This window comes from Prionailurus bengalensis, chromosome D1 (assembly GCF_016509475.1).
Source record: "Prionailurus bengalensis isolate Pbe53 chromosome D1, Fcat_Pben_1.1_paternal_pri, whole genome shotgun sequence".
Lineage (NCBI taxonomy): Eukaryota > Metazoa > Chordata > Mammalia > Carnivora > Felidae > Prionailurus > Prionailurus bengalensis.
Window position 1 is genome coordinate 18,233,713 of NC_057346.1, and position 17,839 is coordinate 18,251,551.

General features: G+C 52.9%; 1 protein-coding gene across 2 annotated transcripts in view; it reads left to right on the forward strand.

The window, feature by feature from the left end:
* The window catches only part of GRIK4 (glutamate ionotropic receptor kainate type subunit 4), a 431,580-nt gene that overhangs the window by 343,237 nt on the left and 70,504 nt on the right, over positions 1 to 17,839 (forward strand). Inside the window, exons 12-13 of one of the 2 annotated variants that reach the window (XM_043579641.1) lie at positions 5,269 to 5,376; positions 11,703 to 11,906. In XM_043579641.1, coding sequence (XP_043435576.1) covers positions 5,269 to 5,376; positions 11,703 to 11,906 — 312 coding nt within the window. The remainder of the gene's footprint in view (positions 1 to 5,268; positions 5,377 to 11,702; positions 11,907 to 17,839) is intronic. The other variant, XM_043579642.1, reaches the window with a different exon arrangement.

Below are 17,839 nucleotides of genomic sequence, written 5' to 3' on the forward strand. Positions count from 1 at the left end.
GCTCGCCCTGGGGTCAAAGGCAGCTGTCCCGACAGCACTACCAAGTGACAATTCTTGAGGAGAGCAGACGCTGTGAAAAGTGGACAAATTAACTTCTCAAAGCACAGAAATGAAGGGGCCATCTACATTTCAGCAATCCGTAGCAACGCTATCTCACAGCACAGTGTGATAATAACTGGCTTTGTAACAATGACACCGTGCCAAGGTCAAGACGCTCACTCTGTTTAAGAGGACAGTGGAAAGTGTAATTCTCTTTCACAGGATTTTTGGAAACAGTGCCTTCGGATAAATAATTGAAATCTCCAAACTGTTAGTGCTTAAGGAGCAAGATGCTAATTAATGTATATGGACCCAAATTAGCATAAGTCGTGTGTCCTTTAGGAATGTTGGGGAAATGATACTTTCTGTGCCCGTGCAAACACATCCCATATCATTTATTTTCAGAAATGCTCATATTCGACTGGACACTCCAATCATGAGATATTTCTTGTAGGAGCAGCAGAATGGGTTGTGAGACAAAGTACACATTCATTTTCAAAATTATGATCTCCATCAAGCAGCACATTGGCCTTGTTTTGAATCCTGTTTTTTTCTACTCACCAGCTCTGTGACTTGGGTTGGTTATGATCTTACGTGGACTTTCCTTTCCTTCCTTCCTTTTTTTTTTTTTAATTTATTTATTTTGAGAGAGAGAGAGAGAGAGAATGAATGGGGGACAGGCAGAGAGAGAAAAAGGGACAGATGATCCAAAGCGGGCTGTGTGCTGACAGCATAGAGCCCAACGTGGGGCTCAAACTCACAAACCATGAGATCGTGACCGAGCCAAAATCGGACACTTAACCAACGGAGCCACCCAGGCGCCCCTACTTTTCTTCTTAATAAAGTGAAGTGGCAATGAGAGTCGTAAGCATCTACTTCGAGCATCCAACACAGAGCCTGTGAGGGCAGGTGGGCCTCAGTGTGGTGATGGAGCCAGCTTGCCCCAGCTTGCCCCAGCTAGCGAGGGCTGCTAAACACATCTTCCCGACTCTGTTCCGTGACATCACGTTGGTAGCCTGCACTCAACCTTAGCCGGGAGTGTTTACTCCCCAGCGTTACAAATCGGAGCCTTTTTTTCCTGCAGAGCTGGATTTTAAACATTTCCTGGCCCACCACCGAATCCCTGTTAACCTCTACACCTTCGCCTTTCCCCGTCATCATGCTTGTAGTCTGAGCTGCTCTTCCTGCGATGCTCTCCTTCATCCTGCATCGCAATCCCCTGGAGGGCTTGCTACGACGCACATGGCTGGACTCTTCTCCTAAGTCAGAATTTCTGACTTAGTCAGTCTGGAGTGGGGCCGAGGAATTTGTACTTCTGTCCCTGGTACTGCTGATCCCGGAACCAGACTTTGAGACGCTGGTCTCATCGGTCTAATAAACTCAAGTCCACGGTGCAAAGCCCTCTGGGGGGCACAGAAGAGATCCACCTTCTGCCTCAGACCACGGCGTTAAAAATTAATGAACGCTTGCATAGTACTTGCACATACACTGTCTCATTTAATCTCCCTAAGTACTCTATGAAGTAATAATCACTATTTTAACCCCCACTTGGTAGACGGAGGAAGCAGGCTCAGAGGGACTGAGTAACTTGCCCAAGGCCACACAGCTCATAAGCAGAGAAACCAAGTTCAACTCAGGTCCTCCCACTCCGGGGCCACTGCATTCGTGATGCACACAGCGTAGCGCTCAAGGGCGAGCAGAGGCTGAAATCCGGCCTGCCCAGCTGTGCACCTGCAGGGCGGGGCCACATCAGCCCAGGAGGAGGGTGCCTTTTCCTTTACCTGCATTAAGGCTCCGTATAGGCTAACGGTGTTGTCCGAGTCCACGGACATGAAGGAAAGGCAGAGCAAGTGGCAGAGACAGAAAGTGCAGAGGGAGGCCCGCGGAAAGACATTATTTGAACATAATCAGGCCCACACATGTGGGCATGTGGAAGAGGCTTACAAAACAGCTGTTCCTGCAGGAGGTTTTGAGGGCAGGCGTCAGCACGGTGGAGCGAGGGAATCTGGCTGGAGGCAGAGTCACAGATTGTCAGCGATGAGAGCCGGATCTCCTGCCCACCGCTGGCATGTGTGTGGCATGGAAGGTGCCCGGTGGGTGGGGCAATTAGCCTGTATCCCAGGGCGCCTGGCTCTGTCTCTCGCTTTCCCTCCCACCGCCTTTCTGCAATTAGATTGCTCTGAGGAATCACTGCCAAGCCGCTTTGTTGCATCTGACGAGTTTATTAATTTCTTGGGGGCTAATGGGAGGGTGGGTGGGAGATGCATTTCCTGACTAGCGCTTAGGGGCTAATTAGTCTCTTTGCTGTGTCCCCAGAGGTGGGGGGTGGGGGCAGTACACTGCTCAGGCTTGTCTGATCTGGCTCCGGGTAAATCATTTCTATCCCTGGATTTTGTGGGAACTTATCTCGTGGCTTGGGTAAGATCGGGGAGTCCGGGGCCGGGGCAGGTGGTTCGTGAAGATTGGGTCCCCTGAGCACAGCCGAGGTGGAAAGGTGAGGCTGGGGGGAGCTGTGTCTCGCGGGCCCTTCGGTGACTATAGATAGGACTCTGAGAAGTTCACTCCTGTGTCAGACATCCAAATGCTGACATCCAGCCCAAGTGTTCTTTATGTCCTTCTGTCTAAATCTGGCCCTTCCCACCCTCAGAGACCATGGGGAACCATTTCTCGCCATTTTGCAGACGGGCCGGATCTATCTTCAAACGAGCCTCCTCCGAGAGGATAGTCGTTTCCGCCTGACTTTGTGCAGGGTCCAAACCCAGGAGAGAAAAGCTCTGTCCGGGGTTCTTGCCCAATGGCTGAGGCTCCTTTCTCTGGTTTGCTGGGCCCGCTTTCATGAAGCACGTCTCGGCGTCCCTACCCAGGGCCCAGCAGCAGAGACAGGAGAGTCTCGTTCTGGGTGTCGGACAGCTCTGGGTTCAAGCCCGGGTACCACTACCGAGTGGATGAGCTTCGGCGAGGCACTAAACCTCTCCAAGCCCCAGTTTCCTTATAAATCAAAACACCACCACTATCCGCAAAGTTGCGGGGAGAGTTCAGAGAGATGATAGAACACATCTAGCGCAGCAGGTGTCTGGTCTCTGTTTTTCCCCTTCCCCTTTGTGCTTGAAAAGCCAGAAGCTCATCCCTCATTCTCCCCACCCATTTCGCCTGCAGAGAGAGGCAGAAGGGGAGCGCAGCAAGAACCTGATGTGGCTGGTCCCTTTGAGAGGCAGTTAGGTGCTCCAGAGACCCAGACGAGGCTCCCTCGCCTTCTGTCCATGTTTCACCAGCAGCAGCAACCTGCTGACATGAGATGATGGCTTCCCCTGCTTCCAAGTACCAGCCCCTAAGCGAGATGCTGGGGCGTGAGCGTAAACTGGCCAAGCCCCACACGGGCTGGTGGGGAAGACAGGCAAGCAGAAACGTGCAGTAGGGCATTGGAAGAGCCAGGCAGGACGGCCACGGAGGCTTCCTTGGGAAGACGCGCCTGGGGCTGAAGCTCAGGCCTCTCAGCCAGTGGGTGAGGTGGCCCCAGGACAAGTTGGAGAGGCTCTTTTATTTCAATGTCAGTTTCTTTATCTGTCAAATGCGACCTCCCGTGTGGACGTGCACGAGATGCTGCTTGTAAACTAGAAATGAATATGCGTATGTCCAGGACCCTTCTGCCCGTGCGGAGGCGGAGAAAGCTGCCCACCCCCTCTTCAAGTGGTATCCTCACAGAGTCTTGGAGAGGAGTTTTGGGGTCATCTGGGTCATCTCCCCTTCGGCAGGTGAAAGGCTCACCCGTGGACACCATCGGTCCTGTGGCTTGGCCTTCCCCTCTTCAAGCTCCAGGCCAGGATGTCAGAGGGGTGATTACTGTTCCCCAAGACCCTCAACCCTCTGGCCCTACGGAGTGGGAGGGGGTGGGGACCAAGGGTGAGATGCATCTTCGTTGTTGTTCAGTTTTCCCCAAGAGGAACCCAGAGCCCAGCTCTGGTGAACAGAGCCACATGGCATCCATGGAACTTGTGACGGTTTTCCAGGGAAGCTGCTGCTGGTGCCTGGAGGTGCCTGGCAGAGATGGATGTGTGCGTTTCATTGGGTTTCTGGCCAGCTGTCAGCCACGTCTCCTGGCTGCCCACTTCAGACACTCGGCAACAGACATGATTTGCCAGGGGCTTCAGCTAGTAGAAATATATTGGTATTTACACACATGCGTGCGCACACACGCACACATACGTATTTATAAAAAGGGTTCCGCTGAGAAAACAAACCATCTGAAAACCCAGTGATGTTGAGCTTAGGTGGAGATGACTTTCTAGAACGGAGAGCTGGGTAAGTTGTGTACTTTTCCCCCTAGAAGTGAAGGCAACGGGGAAGAGGGAGGAAAATAGTGTCAGGCTAAACACACTCTGATGATGACCCAGGGAAGGTTTGCTATTATTCCTGTTTTGTAGATGAGGACACATGCTCAGAGAGGTTCAGTAATTTTGGGGGGAGGTTACGCATTTGAGGTGCATGCTCCTGGGCCTGGCTGAATAACCTAGCCTCAAACTGGAGCATCCGTGGTCTTGGTTGGCTCGGAGAAGAAGGCAAGGCACACATTACCACCCCCGTTGATAGCTGGGGAAACTGAGGCTCAGAAAGATCTAAGTAGCTTGCCTGGGTTCTCACAGCCAGCAAGTGAACCGGCCAGGGCAAGAACCCAGCTCGTTCCTCTTCGGGTTCGTTCACTCGTTGAACCCTCAGCGACGTTCACTGAAGGACCTAGTGCGATGCCACTTCTGTCCGGTGTGCCATTCTGATTCTTATCTGGGTAATCAGAATCACGGAAGGCAGGCTGAAGCGAGGGAGCTTTGTGGCTCATGCCTGCCACGAGATAATGTGATCCCACTTGTTCCCTCCCCTTCTGTGTGAGAGAACGTCGCCGAACTGCATTCGGTTCCTGATTTGTTTCTCTGCTTTCCTCCTCTACCTCTCCTAGGTCTTTGCCCCTATCTTCCTGTCCCCTCTCAGATCCCTCCTCCACCTTCCCTGACCCCCTCAACCCTATGGAACAGTAACCCTGCCCTAATCCCGCCCCTCTTGTCCATGCTGCATATCCCTGCCTCCTTCTGTGCCTTACATATAGCCCAGCCGAAGGCAGGGGACTGGCCTCTCTGCTGCTTCTCAACCCTGGAGGCCTGCGTGACCTCAGCAACCCCGCTCTCCCCAGCCGCCTCCTTTCCCCATTTCTTCCCAGCCCTCTCTCCTTTGTCTCCTCAGATTGGCCAGTGGCACGTGGCTGATGGCCTCAGCATGGACAGCCGCCTCTACGCCTCCAACATCTCCGACAGTCTCTTCAACACCACCCTGGTTGTCACCACCATCCTGGTAAGCGGGGTGGTCCTGGGCCTCCCAGCTGCAGCTCCCCACGGTGCCTCTTCCAGCTCCAGGAGCTCCCGGGGTCCCAGTGAACACAAGACGGGCGCTCTAATCACAGCACCGAGGCCAATTTATGACAGTGTAATTAAACTCGAGTTGCTGTTTCATATGGAAATGATATTTGATGAGTTCCAGAGCAGCTGGGGAAGAGCGATGGGGTGAAGAGACACCACAGTTTGTGCATACCTCTTCCAGGGGCACCCTGACAGCCAGGGTGCTGTGCATGGCCCAGGGAAGGGAACCGTATGACAGAGAAGCCCAGCAGGGGGCTGGATCCGGTCTACCGGGGTGGCCCCTACTCTTTCACGGCAGCCTACTTTGCTTGGTGCCTACTGTGTACCAGATGCCCCCCTGCAGTGGACATCTGAATTCCAGTGGGTTTTTATGGCCTGTTTCTTCATTTCCAGATGGTCAAAAGAAAGTTCTCAATCTATAGAGCAAGGGACCATCTGCCTTTTTTATTTGATTCAATTCTCCTCAACAATTACCAAACCCTTCTCCCCATGGATCAGGCACCGTGTTCATTCCTGGAGACACGAAGATGAAGAAGACTCGGTCTCTAGCCTCACAGAGGTCATAATTTAGTAGTAGGTGGCCTGGGTCAAGTGCATTCATGGCCAAGGTCGGCCTCTTCCCCCGTGACGACCTCGTGTTTTAAAAGATGTATCCGTTAAACCAACTGCATATATTAAGCAATAATTAGTTTGTTTCTCTCCCCTCACTCTCCCCTTTTGACTAATCAAAAGCATATTTCCCTGCCTGGCACAGTATCTTATCAGCAGGGGATGACCAATGCTGCCACACTGATATAAGTCCCGCCCAAAGCAGAGACTCCATGCGCTGGGTAGTCTGCTCAGCCTTATCACTGCTACATGCGCAAGGTCTGCAAATGCGTCTGTTTCTTTAGGCTTTTTGAGATAATGAAACGGCTCAGGGACCTCCATCACTTCATTCATGAACTCCTGGGGCACAGGAACCCTAGACTAGAATTCTTGATCTGCGGGCAGACTGGGGTAAAAGTCAGGAAAGAGGTGCACAGCTAGCCCTATGGGGGTTGAAGGAGGAAGGGGTTCCCATGCCATCAGGAAGGTTAGCAAAGCCTCCCGGAGAAGAAGGGACACAGAAGACAGGCTCTAAAAGACAGGGAGAGATGGGGAGGGAGAGGTGAATGAAGGACAGCATTGTGGGCATTTAGGAAGTGCTGAAAGGGGCCGGTTTTCCAGGAAATGGGCATTGGTGGAGGGGGGAACAGGAGACCAGAAAAGCAGGCTACGGTGCTTAGGAACTTGAATGCCACACTGTTGAGTGTTCCCTTCAGGTGAGAAACGGAGTCACTGAATATTTTCATTCGCTTTTTCAGTGAATATTTGGGGGACACTACTGTATGCTGGGTGCTGTTGTGGGTACCCAGGAATAGAGCTGAGATCACAGGCGTCGGTTTGGACCCATTGAGCCAGGGAAATCTGAGCAGAGACCTGACGGGGAGAGGTGAGAGCCAGGTGGCTGTCCGGGAAGGAATATTCCAGGCGGAAGGAGGAAACGATTGGAGCGAAGGATGGAGAGAGCAGTTCCAGCTCCCAGGCTATTGGTCACTCCCCGCTGTCAGCTCCAGCTTTAGCCTCTCTGAACCAACCTGGAAATGCCAGAAAGATTGGAGAGTGGTGGTATCACCACAGCCCCTGAGGGCTCCTAGAGCCTGGCTGAGCTGGGCAGTGGTGAGCTGCGGTCCTGGCCAAGGCGGGGGGGGGGGGGGGGGGTCAGCACACAGCATCACTGTTGGGACCTCCCGCCCGCAGGCTTCTGGAGTCCCATGCTGTCCGTCCCCAAAGCCCGTGCTCTCACTGAGGCCCATTTACCTCTTTCACCTGAGCACGACCTCCTGAGAGGCTCCCTTTCTCAATTTCTCAGTCTACCCCCCATACTCCCTACCCCTCTGTCAGCGTGGTCTTTCTGAAATCAGAATTGTCCTGTTATTTCGTCACTTACAATCCTTCAGCACTGCCCAGGACCCCCCACCCCTGCACTCGGAGTAGAAACCCCTCATAATCAAGCCCAGCCTGCCCTACCTGCTTCCTCTCCACGCAACTTGGGATCTAGCAGTACCAGACTGCACGACACTTCCTCACCGTATCATGCCCTTCCCTGCCTCTGCACCTGCTGTTCCCTCAGCCCAGGATACCCTTCCCCCGAAATCCCATTTCCAACTGGAAATGCCTCTGCACCCACCCTTCAGACCTCTCTTCAGATGTCACTTCCTCCGTGAAATCTTCCCTAACCTGACTCCTGCCCTCCCCTGTCTCTAGCATTTTGCCCACACCTCCGTGGTGGCATTTCTCCTATCAGACATTGTTGTTTACACTCTATATCCCCTTCTAGAATGGGAACTCCTCGAAGGTTGGGGTTCCTGACGCAAAGTAGGAGCTCGACGATGAGAATTTGAATAAAGGAGTTCCTTCCTACAGGGTAGAAGGATGTCCCTTAAAAGCCAACGCGAGTTTGAGAGGGAGATGGGGACATTGCTGGGTTGTACTTCCTGCCTCTCAGGGGCTGGAATCGGACGGTGCCGAGAGCTTTGGCACAGACCCACGGGGACACGGAGACCACAGGGGTGTGTTTCCAGATGGGGAAAGTCAATCCGACTCTGTGCGTGTGTGCACACGTGCATGTGGTTCACATATGCACACGTGTGTTCATCAACCGTGACAGCAGGGCACTTTGGTGTCGGGTGACGTTTAACAACATGGTAAGTATGATCCGGACACGCATCTTTTCTTGTGCCTGTGTGTCTAAGATGGCTGCTACAACTCTCACGGGGAACAATTATCTTAATTTAGTCCCCGGTGACCATTTGTGGGTTATCCTTGGCAGACAGTAATCCTGAATGACTCACCCCTTAACGCTCAGCACATATCCCTGTCGTCTCCTGTTCTTGTCCGGGTACACTCGGGACATGTGAATGATTTATTGGTTAATAGCAAACACACAGAATTAGCCGTAGCTCTTAACTCCTTGAGCGCTTACCCCGAGTTGAACATTTTGCCTGTGTTCCCCTTTCCCTTCTCCCAACACTCATGCCAGCACAGAGGGGCTCCGGCTCCAAGCCAGCACTCGGCCCCCACATTTTTCAAAGTGCTGGGGAGCCCCAACCTTTCCGACAGTTTGGCTTTCCCACGTTTCCTCCCTCCAAGATCGGCTCTTTTTTTTTTTTTGGATGTTTATTTTGTTTTCGAGAGAGAGAGAGTGCGCGCAAGCAGGGGAGGGACAGGGAGAGAAAGAAGGAAAGACAGAATCCCAAGCAGGATCTGCACCCTCTGTGTAGAGCCCAATGCAGGGCTCGAACTCACAAACCGTGAGATCATGACCTGAGCTGAAGTTGGATGCTTAACTGACTGAGCCATCCAGGCGCCCCCAAGATTGGCCTTTTGTATGTTTACTATGAATGTGCCCGTGAGTGTTAAGTTAATTTGAGAGTAGAATGTTTCTGGGAAAAGAATTTCATGATACTCCCTGGGATAAGTAAAGGTAGCCTGGGATGTTGCCAACCCAGGGCTGGAACCCCCGGCCAAGCCCTGTCCTGGCATTGTGCATTCACTCAGTCCACAAGGGCCTGGTTCCGGAGCCAGATAGGGGTACCAGAGAAGGGGAAGAGTCCGTCCAGGCCCCACTTACATTTTACCTGGGAGCATGGCCTAGAGGATGACTGGGCCATGTGAGGCAGTGAGAGCTCCGAGAAATGAGTTGGCATCAGAGGAGGCGATGGGACCCCCAAGGACAGAGGTGAGTTAGGTTAGGCGGGAGAAAGGGAGGGAGAGCAGCTGGGGCAGAGAGAAACCCTTGAGTGGAGGACAGCAGGTGTGGAAGACAGGAGACTGGCCCACCTCATGGACATGACAGTGAACTTGGCCATGAAACAGAACCAGGCCACCTTCGACACAGCTCCCTCTCCCCGACAAACAGCCTTCTGCCTTCTTCTCTCCTACTTCACACTCACAAAATCACCCTCCTGTACCCTCCCCTCATGACTTCTGGGCTGTCTGACTCTCAGTCCTCCCCAACCCTGAAGCCCCTTCTGCCTTGAGCTCAGCAAACCAGTGTCTCAGCACGTGTGTCTCTTAGCTTCTAGCACGATCTCCACCTTGATGCTCAGCCATCTCATCTCGTGCGGGTCCCAAGCCCGGTCGTCCTCACCATCCCCATCACAGCTACCCTCTGGGCCTTGGTACTCCCTGGGCCCACGTCTTACCCCTTCCTTGTCATATCCCCTGAGCAGTTCTGCTAAGCCCTTTGCACACCAAGCCTTCAGTCCCGCCCCCAACGTGACTCTGGGGCCTGGCACGGATTCCCTCACCTCTGTCCCTTCCCCTCCTCTCTGTGTCCACGTCCATGTCTCCACCTCACCTACGGGCCTCCTTCCCAGCTTCTTTGTCGCCTTGGCCCTGTCTCTTTCCACTTGGCCCCAGGACCTCACTGCACCAGCTAGCGCCTCTCTTCCTTCTCTGATCTCTCCTTCTCATGGGATTCTTCCTTTCTACCTGCAAATACACCCTGGTCTCTCCCATCCTCAGATACCATCGCCACCCCCTTGCCCACGCCCTGCTGACCCTCCAGCTGCCTCCAGCTTGGGGGATTGTAAGTCGTGGTGTTGGTGGGCCCTCGGGGAATCCTCCAGCCCAGTGGTTTGCAGATGGGGCAACCGAGGCTGGAGGAGAGACGAGGCCGGTAGAAGGTGGGTGGAGAGGCCGTGTGCCAGCCTGCCTTTATCTCCTGACTTCTCAAAGTTCTGGTACGTTCTTTCTTGTGCACCTTGCATTCACTCCCCATTCCTGTGGAGTCTTGCCACCCCGCTGCACCTGCCATGGGAGGGTTGCCAGCAACACCTGGCCAGGGGCCCCCTTCACAGCCCTGCTTCATCTCTGTAGGGGAACGTGTGCACCCTCCTTCCTGAACCTCCTTGCTCCTTGGCTCTCGTGGCCCCATTCTCCTGATTTTCAACTTTTCTGGTTGCTTCTGCTTTATCTTCTATGGCTGCTCTTCATTTTCCCACTGTCTAAGATCAGGGCCTTGTCCTCTTGTCCCCCTTCTGTCCTCCCTCATTTCTTCCCCCGCCGATGGCCTCACATTTCCTGCAGCTTCAGCCGTCCATTCTGTACAGAGGCCTCCCAGGCCCTGCCCCCGTCTTGCCCTCAGTCCACATTTTAAGCATTCGGTCAGGGGTTTCCTCCGGGATAGCCTGCCGGCACCCCAAATTCAACACGTCCCCAGTCGTCTTCCCTTCCAGACCATCCATGCCCGTGATGACACCTTCCTCTGGACATCCACCCAGGCTCCAACAGTCTGAGGACCCCTACCCTCTGTACCCCACACCCCACCCGCCCTCAAGCCTGGCCCTCTCTGTGTTTCTTCCAGCTCTCTGCGCTCTATCCTGAGCCAAACTATGGCTCAGGACTCAGTATCTCACATCAGGAGAGAGTGTGCCCTAGCCCCAAGATGCTCTCTCTTATTACTTAATATTCTTAATCCTTAAGTCTCTCAAACCGTCCATGTTCCCCTACTATGTATGTAGGCTGTGCACCCACCTTGCCCTGGCACCCAAGGCCCCTCTGACCCTAATTTATCCTCCGGGCACACAAGCCATGCTCCAACTGAATGGAGGGTCCGTTGTCCCCTAAAGAGGCCATGCTCCTTCGCACTCAAGATTATGCCCTTGATCTTGCCTTTCCCCTGCCTCTGATGCCTTCCATTAACACCACTCCATCTGTATTCCATCCCCCTCTGGAACCCAGCTTGGGTTTTACCTCCCCCATGGAAACTTCTCTGGATGTTTTCACCAGAGAAACCCACCCCTCTTCCCAGAGCTCTCGTGGCTGGACCTGCTCTGCCTTGGGTTGCATTTGGTCAGTACATGTTCTTACCTCACCCGCTATATTGTCAGTATCCTAGTATCTCATAATGCCCTGTGACAGGTCCATGTGGAATAAACAAACAGAAGGGAAAGAAAGAAGGGATGGGAAGGGGGTGAGTCAAATGATGACCTTGCACCAGAGGGAGGAGCTTCAGCTTGACTCTCTGTGCATTGAGACCCGTGCGTTCCTGGTAAGAGAAGTGTCTTGAGGCCGGGAGGGGAGCTAATTGCCACCTCCAGAGCAGCCCATCGCCCCAGTCACTCCCGTCCCTCTACCTCGTCTCCTCCCCGACCTCTGCCCCGGCACCCCCATCCCTCGTGGCTGAGACACCAGGGCTAAGATGAGAATGACAGCTGCCCAGTTTTGCTGCAGGAAAACCCGTATTTAATGCTGAAGGGGAACCACCAGGAGATGGAAGGCAATGACCGCTACGAGGGCTTCTGTGTGGACATGCTCAAGGAGCTGGCAGAGATCCTCCGGTTCAACTACAAGATCCGCCTGGTCGGGGATGGTGTGTACGGTGTTCCTGAGGCCAATGGCACCTGGACGGGAATGGTCGGGGAGCTGATCGCTAGGGTAAGGAAAGAACAGGTGGTCTAGACTTGGGGGTGGGCTGGGGAGGGGGAATTGAAGGGCATGAGGTTTGCTGAATGCTCATGAACCATCCACGTATTCAGCCAGTCATGCCTTTTTCATGTATCTGTCCATTTTTTTTGCACAAATCTTTTCCGTGCCGGCCCTGAGCCAGGCACTGGTGGTAAACGTTAGTGATGCAGACCGCCATGATCCCTGCCTTGTGGCTCTCCCAGTTCAGCACCTGTAACAGGTAATGGAGGTCTTGACCCATTAATACGGATTTGAGGTTTGGGTTTGGGGTCCGTTTTCTGGATACGCCTGGTGCTTTCTGTTCGTTCCGATGATTTTACGGCTCGGTAGCACCCCCTGGCAGAGCTTGGGTGGGCCCGGGAGAATAGAACACGCCACATCAGTTGACTTTGACACTGGAGAAGTGCCGGTCAAGGGAGACATGGTAAAATAACAGGGGGAAAAGGTTCAACCATCAGAGGAGATGGTCACAGTTACGGCTATTTTGTTATTACTTCTCGTACTCCTCTCTGCTGTCGTTAACGTGCCTCTACAGACCCGAGCCAAGGTGCACTTGGACAGGCTGTAGATTTTCAGGGTGAATGTGGGGGAGTTGGTTAAAATGCAGGTGAGCATCGTAGCATGTCAGTCATCTGTTTGGTTAGAGCAAGGACATAGAAAGTTCTTCCTGGGGGACATCTCTTGTTTTCTTGGCACACAGTATTAACAGCTGTACAAATTAATTACGTCGTTACTGTTTCACGGCCCCTATTTCCGTAACCGAGTTTTTGTGGCTGGGTCCTGGTGATGGGCACTCAGTGCAGAGAGCACAGACCTGGGTTCCTAGCACGACCTTGAGCCAAGCCCTTTCCCTCTCTGTGCTTTCCACGTGCAGAAGGAGCCCCTGCAGCCTCCCAGTGAATGCCAACGTGCATTTACATACATTATCTTGAATCCTCTTTAAACATACCCTTTAGCTCGATGTTATCCTCACTTTACAAACGAGCCATCAGAAGCTCAGAGGGCTTGAATGACTTGTCTGAAGCCACATAGTTAGTATGAGACAGGGCTGGGATTTGAACCCAGATCTGTGTAACAGCCGGGCCTGCGCTGTTCTCACCGCCGCACCCCACCGCAGCTGGACTTTGATGTCACCAAGAAAGGTACCCTTCCGACTGGGCCCCGCCTTCCCTCCTTCCTTTTCATGCTCCCTCCCTCCACACTTCTCTTCCCTTCTGCCTGACTTTCTTCTTTTCTTCCCTTCCTTCTTTTTTCTCTGCCCTTTATCTCTTGAGTTAATACGATTTTAACCCTTTATATGTACCAGGCTTGGGGTACGAGACACATTTTTGCCGTGATCGTCTTCAAGGATAAAAATATCTGTTGGGTATTAAATAAGCAGTCTTTGATGCCTCATGGTGAAATGGTTTGTATAGACAGGAGCATGAAAAGCTATTTAAGAGCTGAGGAGAAGGGGCGCTTAGGAGATTGCCTGGCTGTATAGACAGCATTTGCAGTGACCCGGCAGGATACATAGCAAGACTCTGAACCCTCCAGTGTGAGCTGTTGCAGAAGTGAGGCCTTGCTGGCAAGGAGAGGCTCTCATACAGAGGACTGACCAATCAACAGAAGGCCACAGAAGGCCTAGGGAGCCCAGGGAGCATTTCACAGGGGCAGGGCATAGGGGTGAAGATTTCCTCCAGAGAGCTGTCTGCTATCTTGGTTTTTTTTTAATGTTTTTATTTAGTTTTGAGAGAGAGACAGACAGAGTGTGAGCGGGAAAGGGGTAGAGAGAGAGGGAGACACAGAATCCAAAGCAGGCTCCAGGCTCTGAGCTGTCGGCACAGAGCCTGACACGGGGCTCGAACTCACACGCCGTGAGATCATGACCTGAGCTGAAGTCGGATGCTTAACCGACTGAGCCACCAGGGTGACCCTGTCTGCTATCTTTGAGATTCGAGCCCACCCTGCTGATGGTGCCCATGCTTCAACCCCCCATCCCCCCCCCCCCAAAAAAAACCAGATTTTTTATTTGCATTTCACTGCAGAGGTGGAGCCCGGTGGTTAAACCCCAGGAGGCTGAACTGCCATGCCTTTTCCTTCTCTTACGGGCAAACTTGGTCACCTTGAGTCCGTTTCTTCAGCCCTCCTTGGCCTGCCTGGTGACTGGTAGGGCGACTTCAGGGATGTCAGAGTTAGTGTATAGCCAGTCCCCTTATCAGCCCCCTAATGAGCTATGACATGGACTGGCAGGGAGAGGAGAGGAGCCTGGGACTCAAGGACACGCGGCTACGCACTGAATGACTTAGGCAATCAGCCAGGGATCTTCAGCGTCACCCCAGATTGGCTTTCAAGCCCAAACCCTTGCTGCTTTGGTCTCATCTAGACATAGCTACTCATATCAACTAATTAATTACTGAAACTATTAATTCAATAAATATTTGTTGAATGCCTTCTGCTATTCCAGATGTTGGAGATACAGTGGGGGGGGGGGACCCCATAAACGCAGACACTGCCCTCATGAAACTTACCAGCGAGAGACAGATGTTAATGAAGGATCACATGCATATAGAATTTCAAACCGTTAGCGCAAAGGAGGAAAAGTAGAAGGAGCCGTGAGGACGGATCAGAGGGCAGTGGGATCCAGTCTCGAGAGGCGAGAGGGCAGGGGAGGGAAGTCTTCCCTCGGGAAGTGACATTGGAGCTGGTATCTGAAGAATGGGAAGAGCATTCCAGCCCAGAGGCTGTCTGGATGCCACTGGGATTGATTCTGGGCTAGAACGGGTGATGCCGGGACCACCACCTTCCCCAGGTTCAACAATTAGATGTGTCTGCCAAGATGTTCCCTAGGTTTCCATTAGTCCTGAAGCTAAGATCCATCCTGTCATACAGAAACATTGCAGAGGCTGGAACGGCAGGGCCTTGAATGTCCCAACCGAAGGAAACCTCAGAGCTCACCACATCTAAATCTGTCACTTTTGCAGACGAAGCAAGGGAGGGTCAGAGAGGTCAAGTAACCTGCCAGAGATCACATAGCTAATAAGTACCGAGTCCACATTGAAGCCCTGGGCTCTCTGGCTTCAGCGCTCATGGTCTGAGAGAGCACAGATCCCGATGTTAGACCTAAGCTAAAGTTTCAGTCCATGCGCTTACTGGCTGTGTGTTCTTTGGCAAGTTATGTTATCCTTTCTGTCCCTTCTGCAAGCCTTCAGTGTTCATTGGGAAGAATTTTAAGGATTTAAAATAACACACACACACACACACAGGGGCGCCTGGGATGGCTCAGCCAGTTAAGCGTCTGACTCTTGATTTCAGCCCAGGTCATGAGCTCACGGTTCGTGGGTTCGAGCCCCGTGTCGGGCTCTGTGTTGTGTTGAGCCTGCTTGAGATTCTCTCTCTTTCCCTCTCTCTCTGCCCCTCCCCTGTTCAGTCTCTCTCTCAAAAAGTAAATAAACTAAAAATAATAATAAAATAACACACACATACAGAGGGTTTGACATACAGGAGGTATAGGAATTGCCTTAAGTCAGGGCTCCCTAGAAAACTGAGCCCAAGGGGGAAGTTCCCATGCTAATTGAGGGAGTGCACTTCCAAGGCAGCAGAAGTGAGGGGGAGGGGAGGGGAGTGGCGGGCCAAGAGGACATCTGTCCGTCCTTATAAAGGAGTACGTCCCTGGGCTGGCCATAGCTCTGCTCCAAGCCCAGCTGAGTGTTCGCTCTTCAGAGAGACCCAGGAAAGTGCCGCCTCACCGGACAGCCCGTAGCGATGGGGAGGAGAATGCACCTGCTGAGTCTCCTCAGCTGAGGTTCACCCCGCAGGGTGTCACCTCCCCATGTGCCCCAAACCCCGTGGCCGCCTTCAGACAAGTCAGATCCTGAATCAACAGTGACAGCTCCCCTAATTCAAGCCGCAGCCGATGGGTGTGAGCACCTGACCCCCTTCCTGCCTGAGGCCTTGTCCAGTGACAGAATGTGCTGCGGATTGTTAGGACACAGCTGCTGTCGCGCCATCCGTCCAGGGGCCACGGGTAAAACTGAGCATGACTCCGTCCCCCTCCTCGCTGGGGGAGCCCGGAGGCGAGCCTTAGCTGGTTTCGACCAGGAGTGATTTTTTTTTTTTTTTAAGTAAGCTCAAAGCCCATCGTGGGGCTTGAACTCACGACCCTGAGATCAAGAGTCACATGCTCTACGAACTGAGGCAGCCAGGCACCCCTCAGGAATGATTATTATTAGGCTCCTGGAGGTACACCAGGTTGTGTCTCCGTGACCCCCTCTTGTTCAAGGAGAATGCCTTCCCCCATAGGAAAAAAAAAAAAGGAAACTAAGCCCGTCATCTGTTAACAGCTGCAAGTGAAAACAGTTGTTCACAACATCACACTGGGGTAAGCCTGAGATTCCGTGTTGGGGGCGCAGCGGTCCTGGGCCAGTGCATGCGCGCGCACTGTCCACGCCTGTGGCTTTGGGGGCTGCTCACCCACGTGGCACACGTGACATCTGGGGGAAGAGACCGTGTAAAGGGTGAGGCCCCCAGGGTGTGCATGGACAAGGCTGCCCACCCGCTTCCCCTGGACAACCAGCAAGATGAGGCCTGGTTGGCCTGCAGTAAGAGAGACGGAGGCTAGATATAAAGGGGAATCACACCCCACACACAAGGGGCCGATAGCCCTTGGCTAAGGAATCTCTTTCTATAGACAGTCTGAAGAGCACAACAGCTTCCCGCATGTCTGAGTGACACAGAGTGAAGTACAGAGGCATGGGCCATCTCCAGTGGGTGTTCGAGAGCCTCAGAGTTCACGTCCATTATCACCCGCTTATCCAAGGCTCTCGGGCTTGGACACATGGCCTATTAGTTGTAGAAGAGCATTCAAGCATGTGTTCTGCATCTGTTTGGAAATCATCGGAATATGTCTTTTGGCCCAAATCCCATTACAGGTGGGAATGTGCTTAGAGTGACAAGTAGATTCACATAGACTGGACCAGGTGGGTGGCCTCTCCCCCCGGTCCTGTGGTTGAGCCGCAGAAGTGAGCGGGATGAATCTATTTGGGGAGGCTCTCAGATCTGGATTCGTTTGGCCCCAGTCAGATCCTTCCCGGATGAGCCCGTAGCAGGCCTGCCCACGGTGATGGTTTGTCTTGATGGAGGTGAACTTGGAGGAGAAGGGGTGGATTGAAGTAGTGTGAAGAAGGAGGTACCCCAGGAACAGTCTCCGGGATCCTCCTGTTTCACCCCAGTAAACTGACTTACAGTGTTAATTGAAATTGTTCAAGGTATTCAGATACAAAGATGAGTGGATGGCTCCCGGGTCTCTCTTTGATGGGAGATAGTTGGGTAAAAGTTGGGTAAAAGTGAGAAAGGCATTGATGGGGAAGAGCAGGGTATGGACCGAGGGCTGGAGGACCGGCTCCTGATTCTGCTGGTGACGTGTAGGAGAGCCACCTGCAGGAGGTCACGTTTGACCAGAGTCTTCAAGGACGAAGAGAGGTTGGCCAGGCACAGGAGGGACATGGAAAGCAAAGAGCGTGCCGGGAGGGAAGGAGCATGAGCTCCCAGGCTGAAGATGCATGGATATTTCCATTTTAGGTTAGGATGCCTGAAACAGAGCATGGTGGGAAATGAGGCTAGGAAGCAGGCAGCGGTCATTGATGAAGGTCCCACGTGACGAAGGGCCCCCCGTGTGGAGTGTGGACGGCTGGAGGAGTGGGACAAGACAGAGGCAGGGGAGCCTGCCTGTGCAACAAAGGTCTTGGCTTTCTTAGACTCATTTCAGGAGTAAACTTTTGGATCGTGGGGCTACCTCCTTTATGCCTTGTCTGGATGCCTCTTGCTTCTTTGGTTAAGCCATTAAAAGGCTTATAATAGATCCTACTTGTCAGTGGTCAGATGGTGAATCCTTTAAACGGGCTTTTTTTTTTTTAATAATTTTA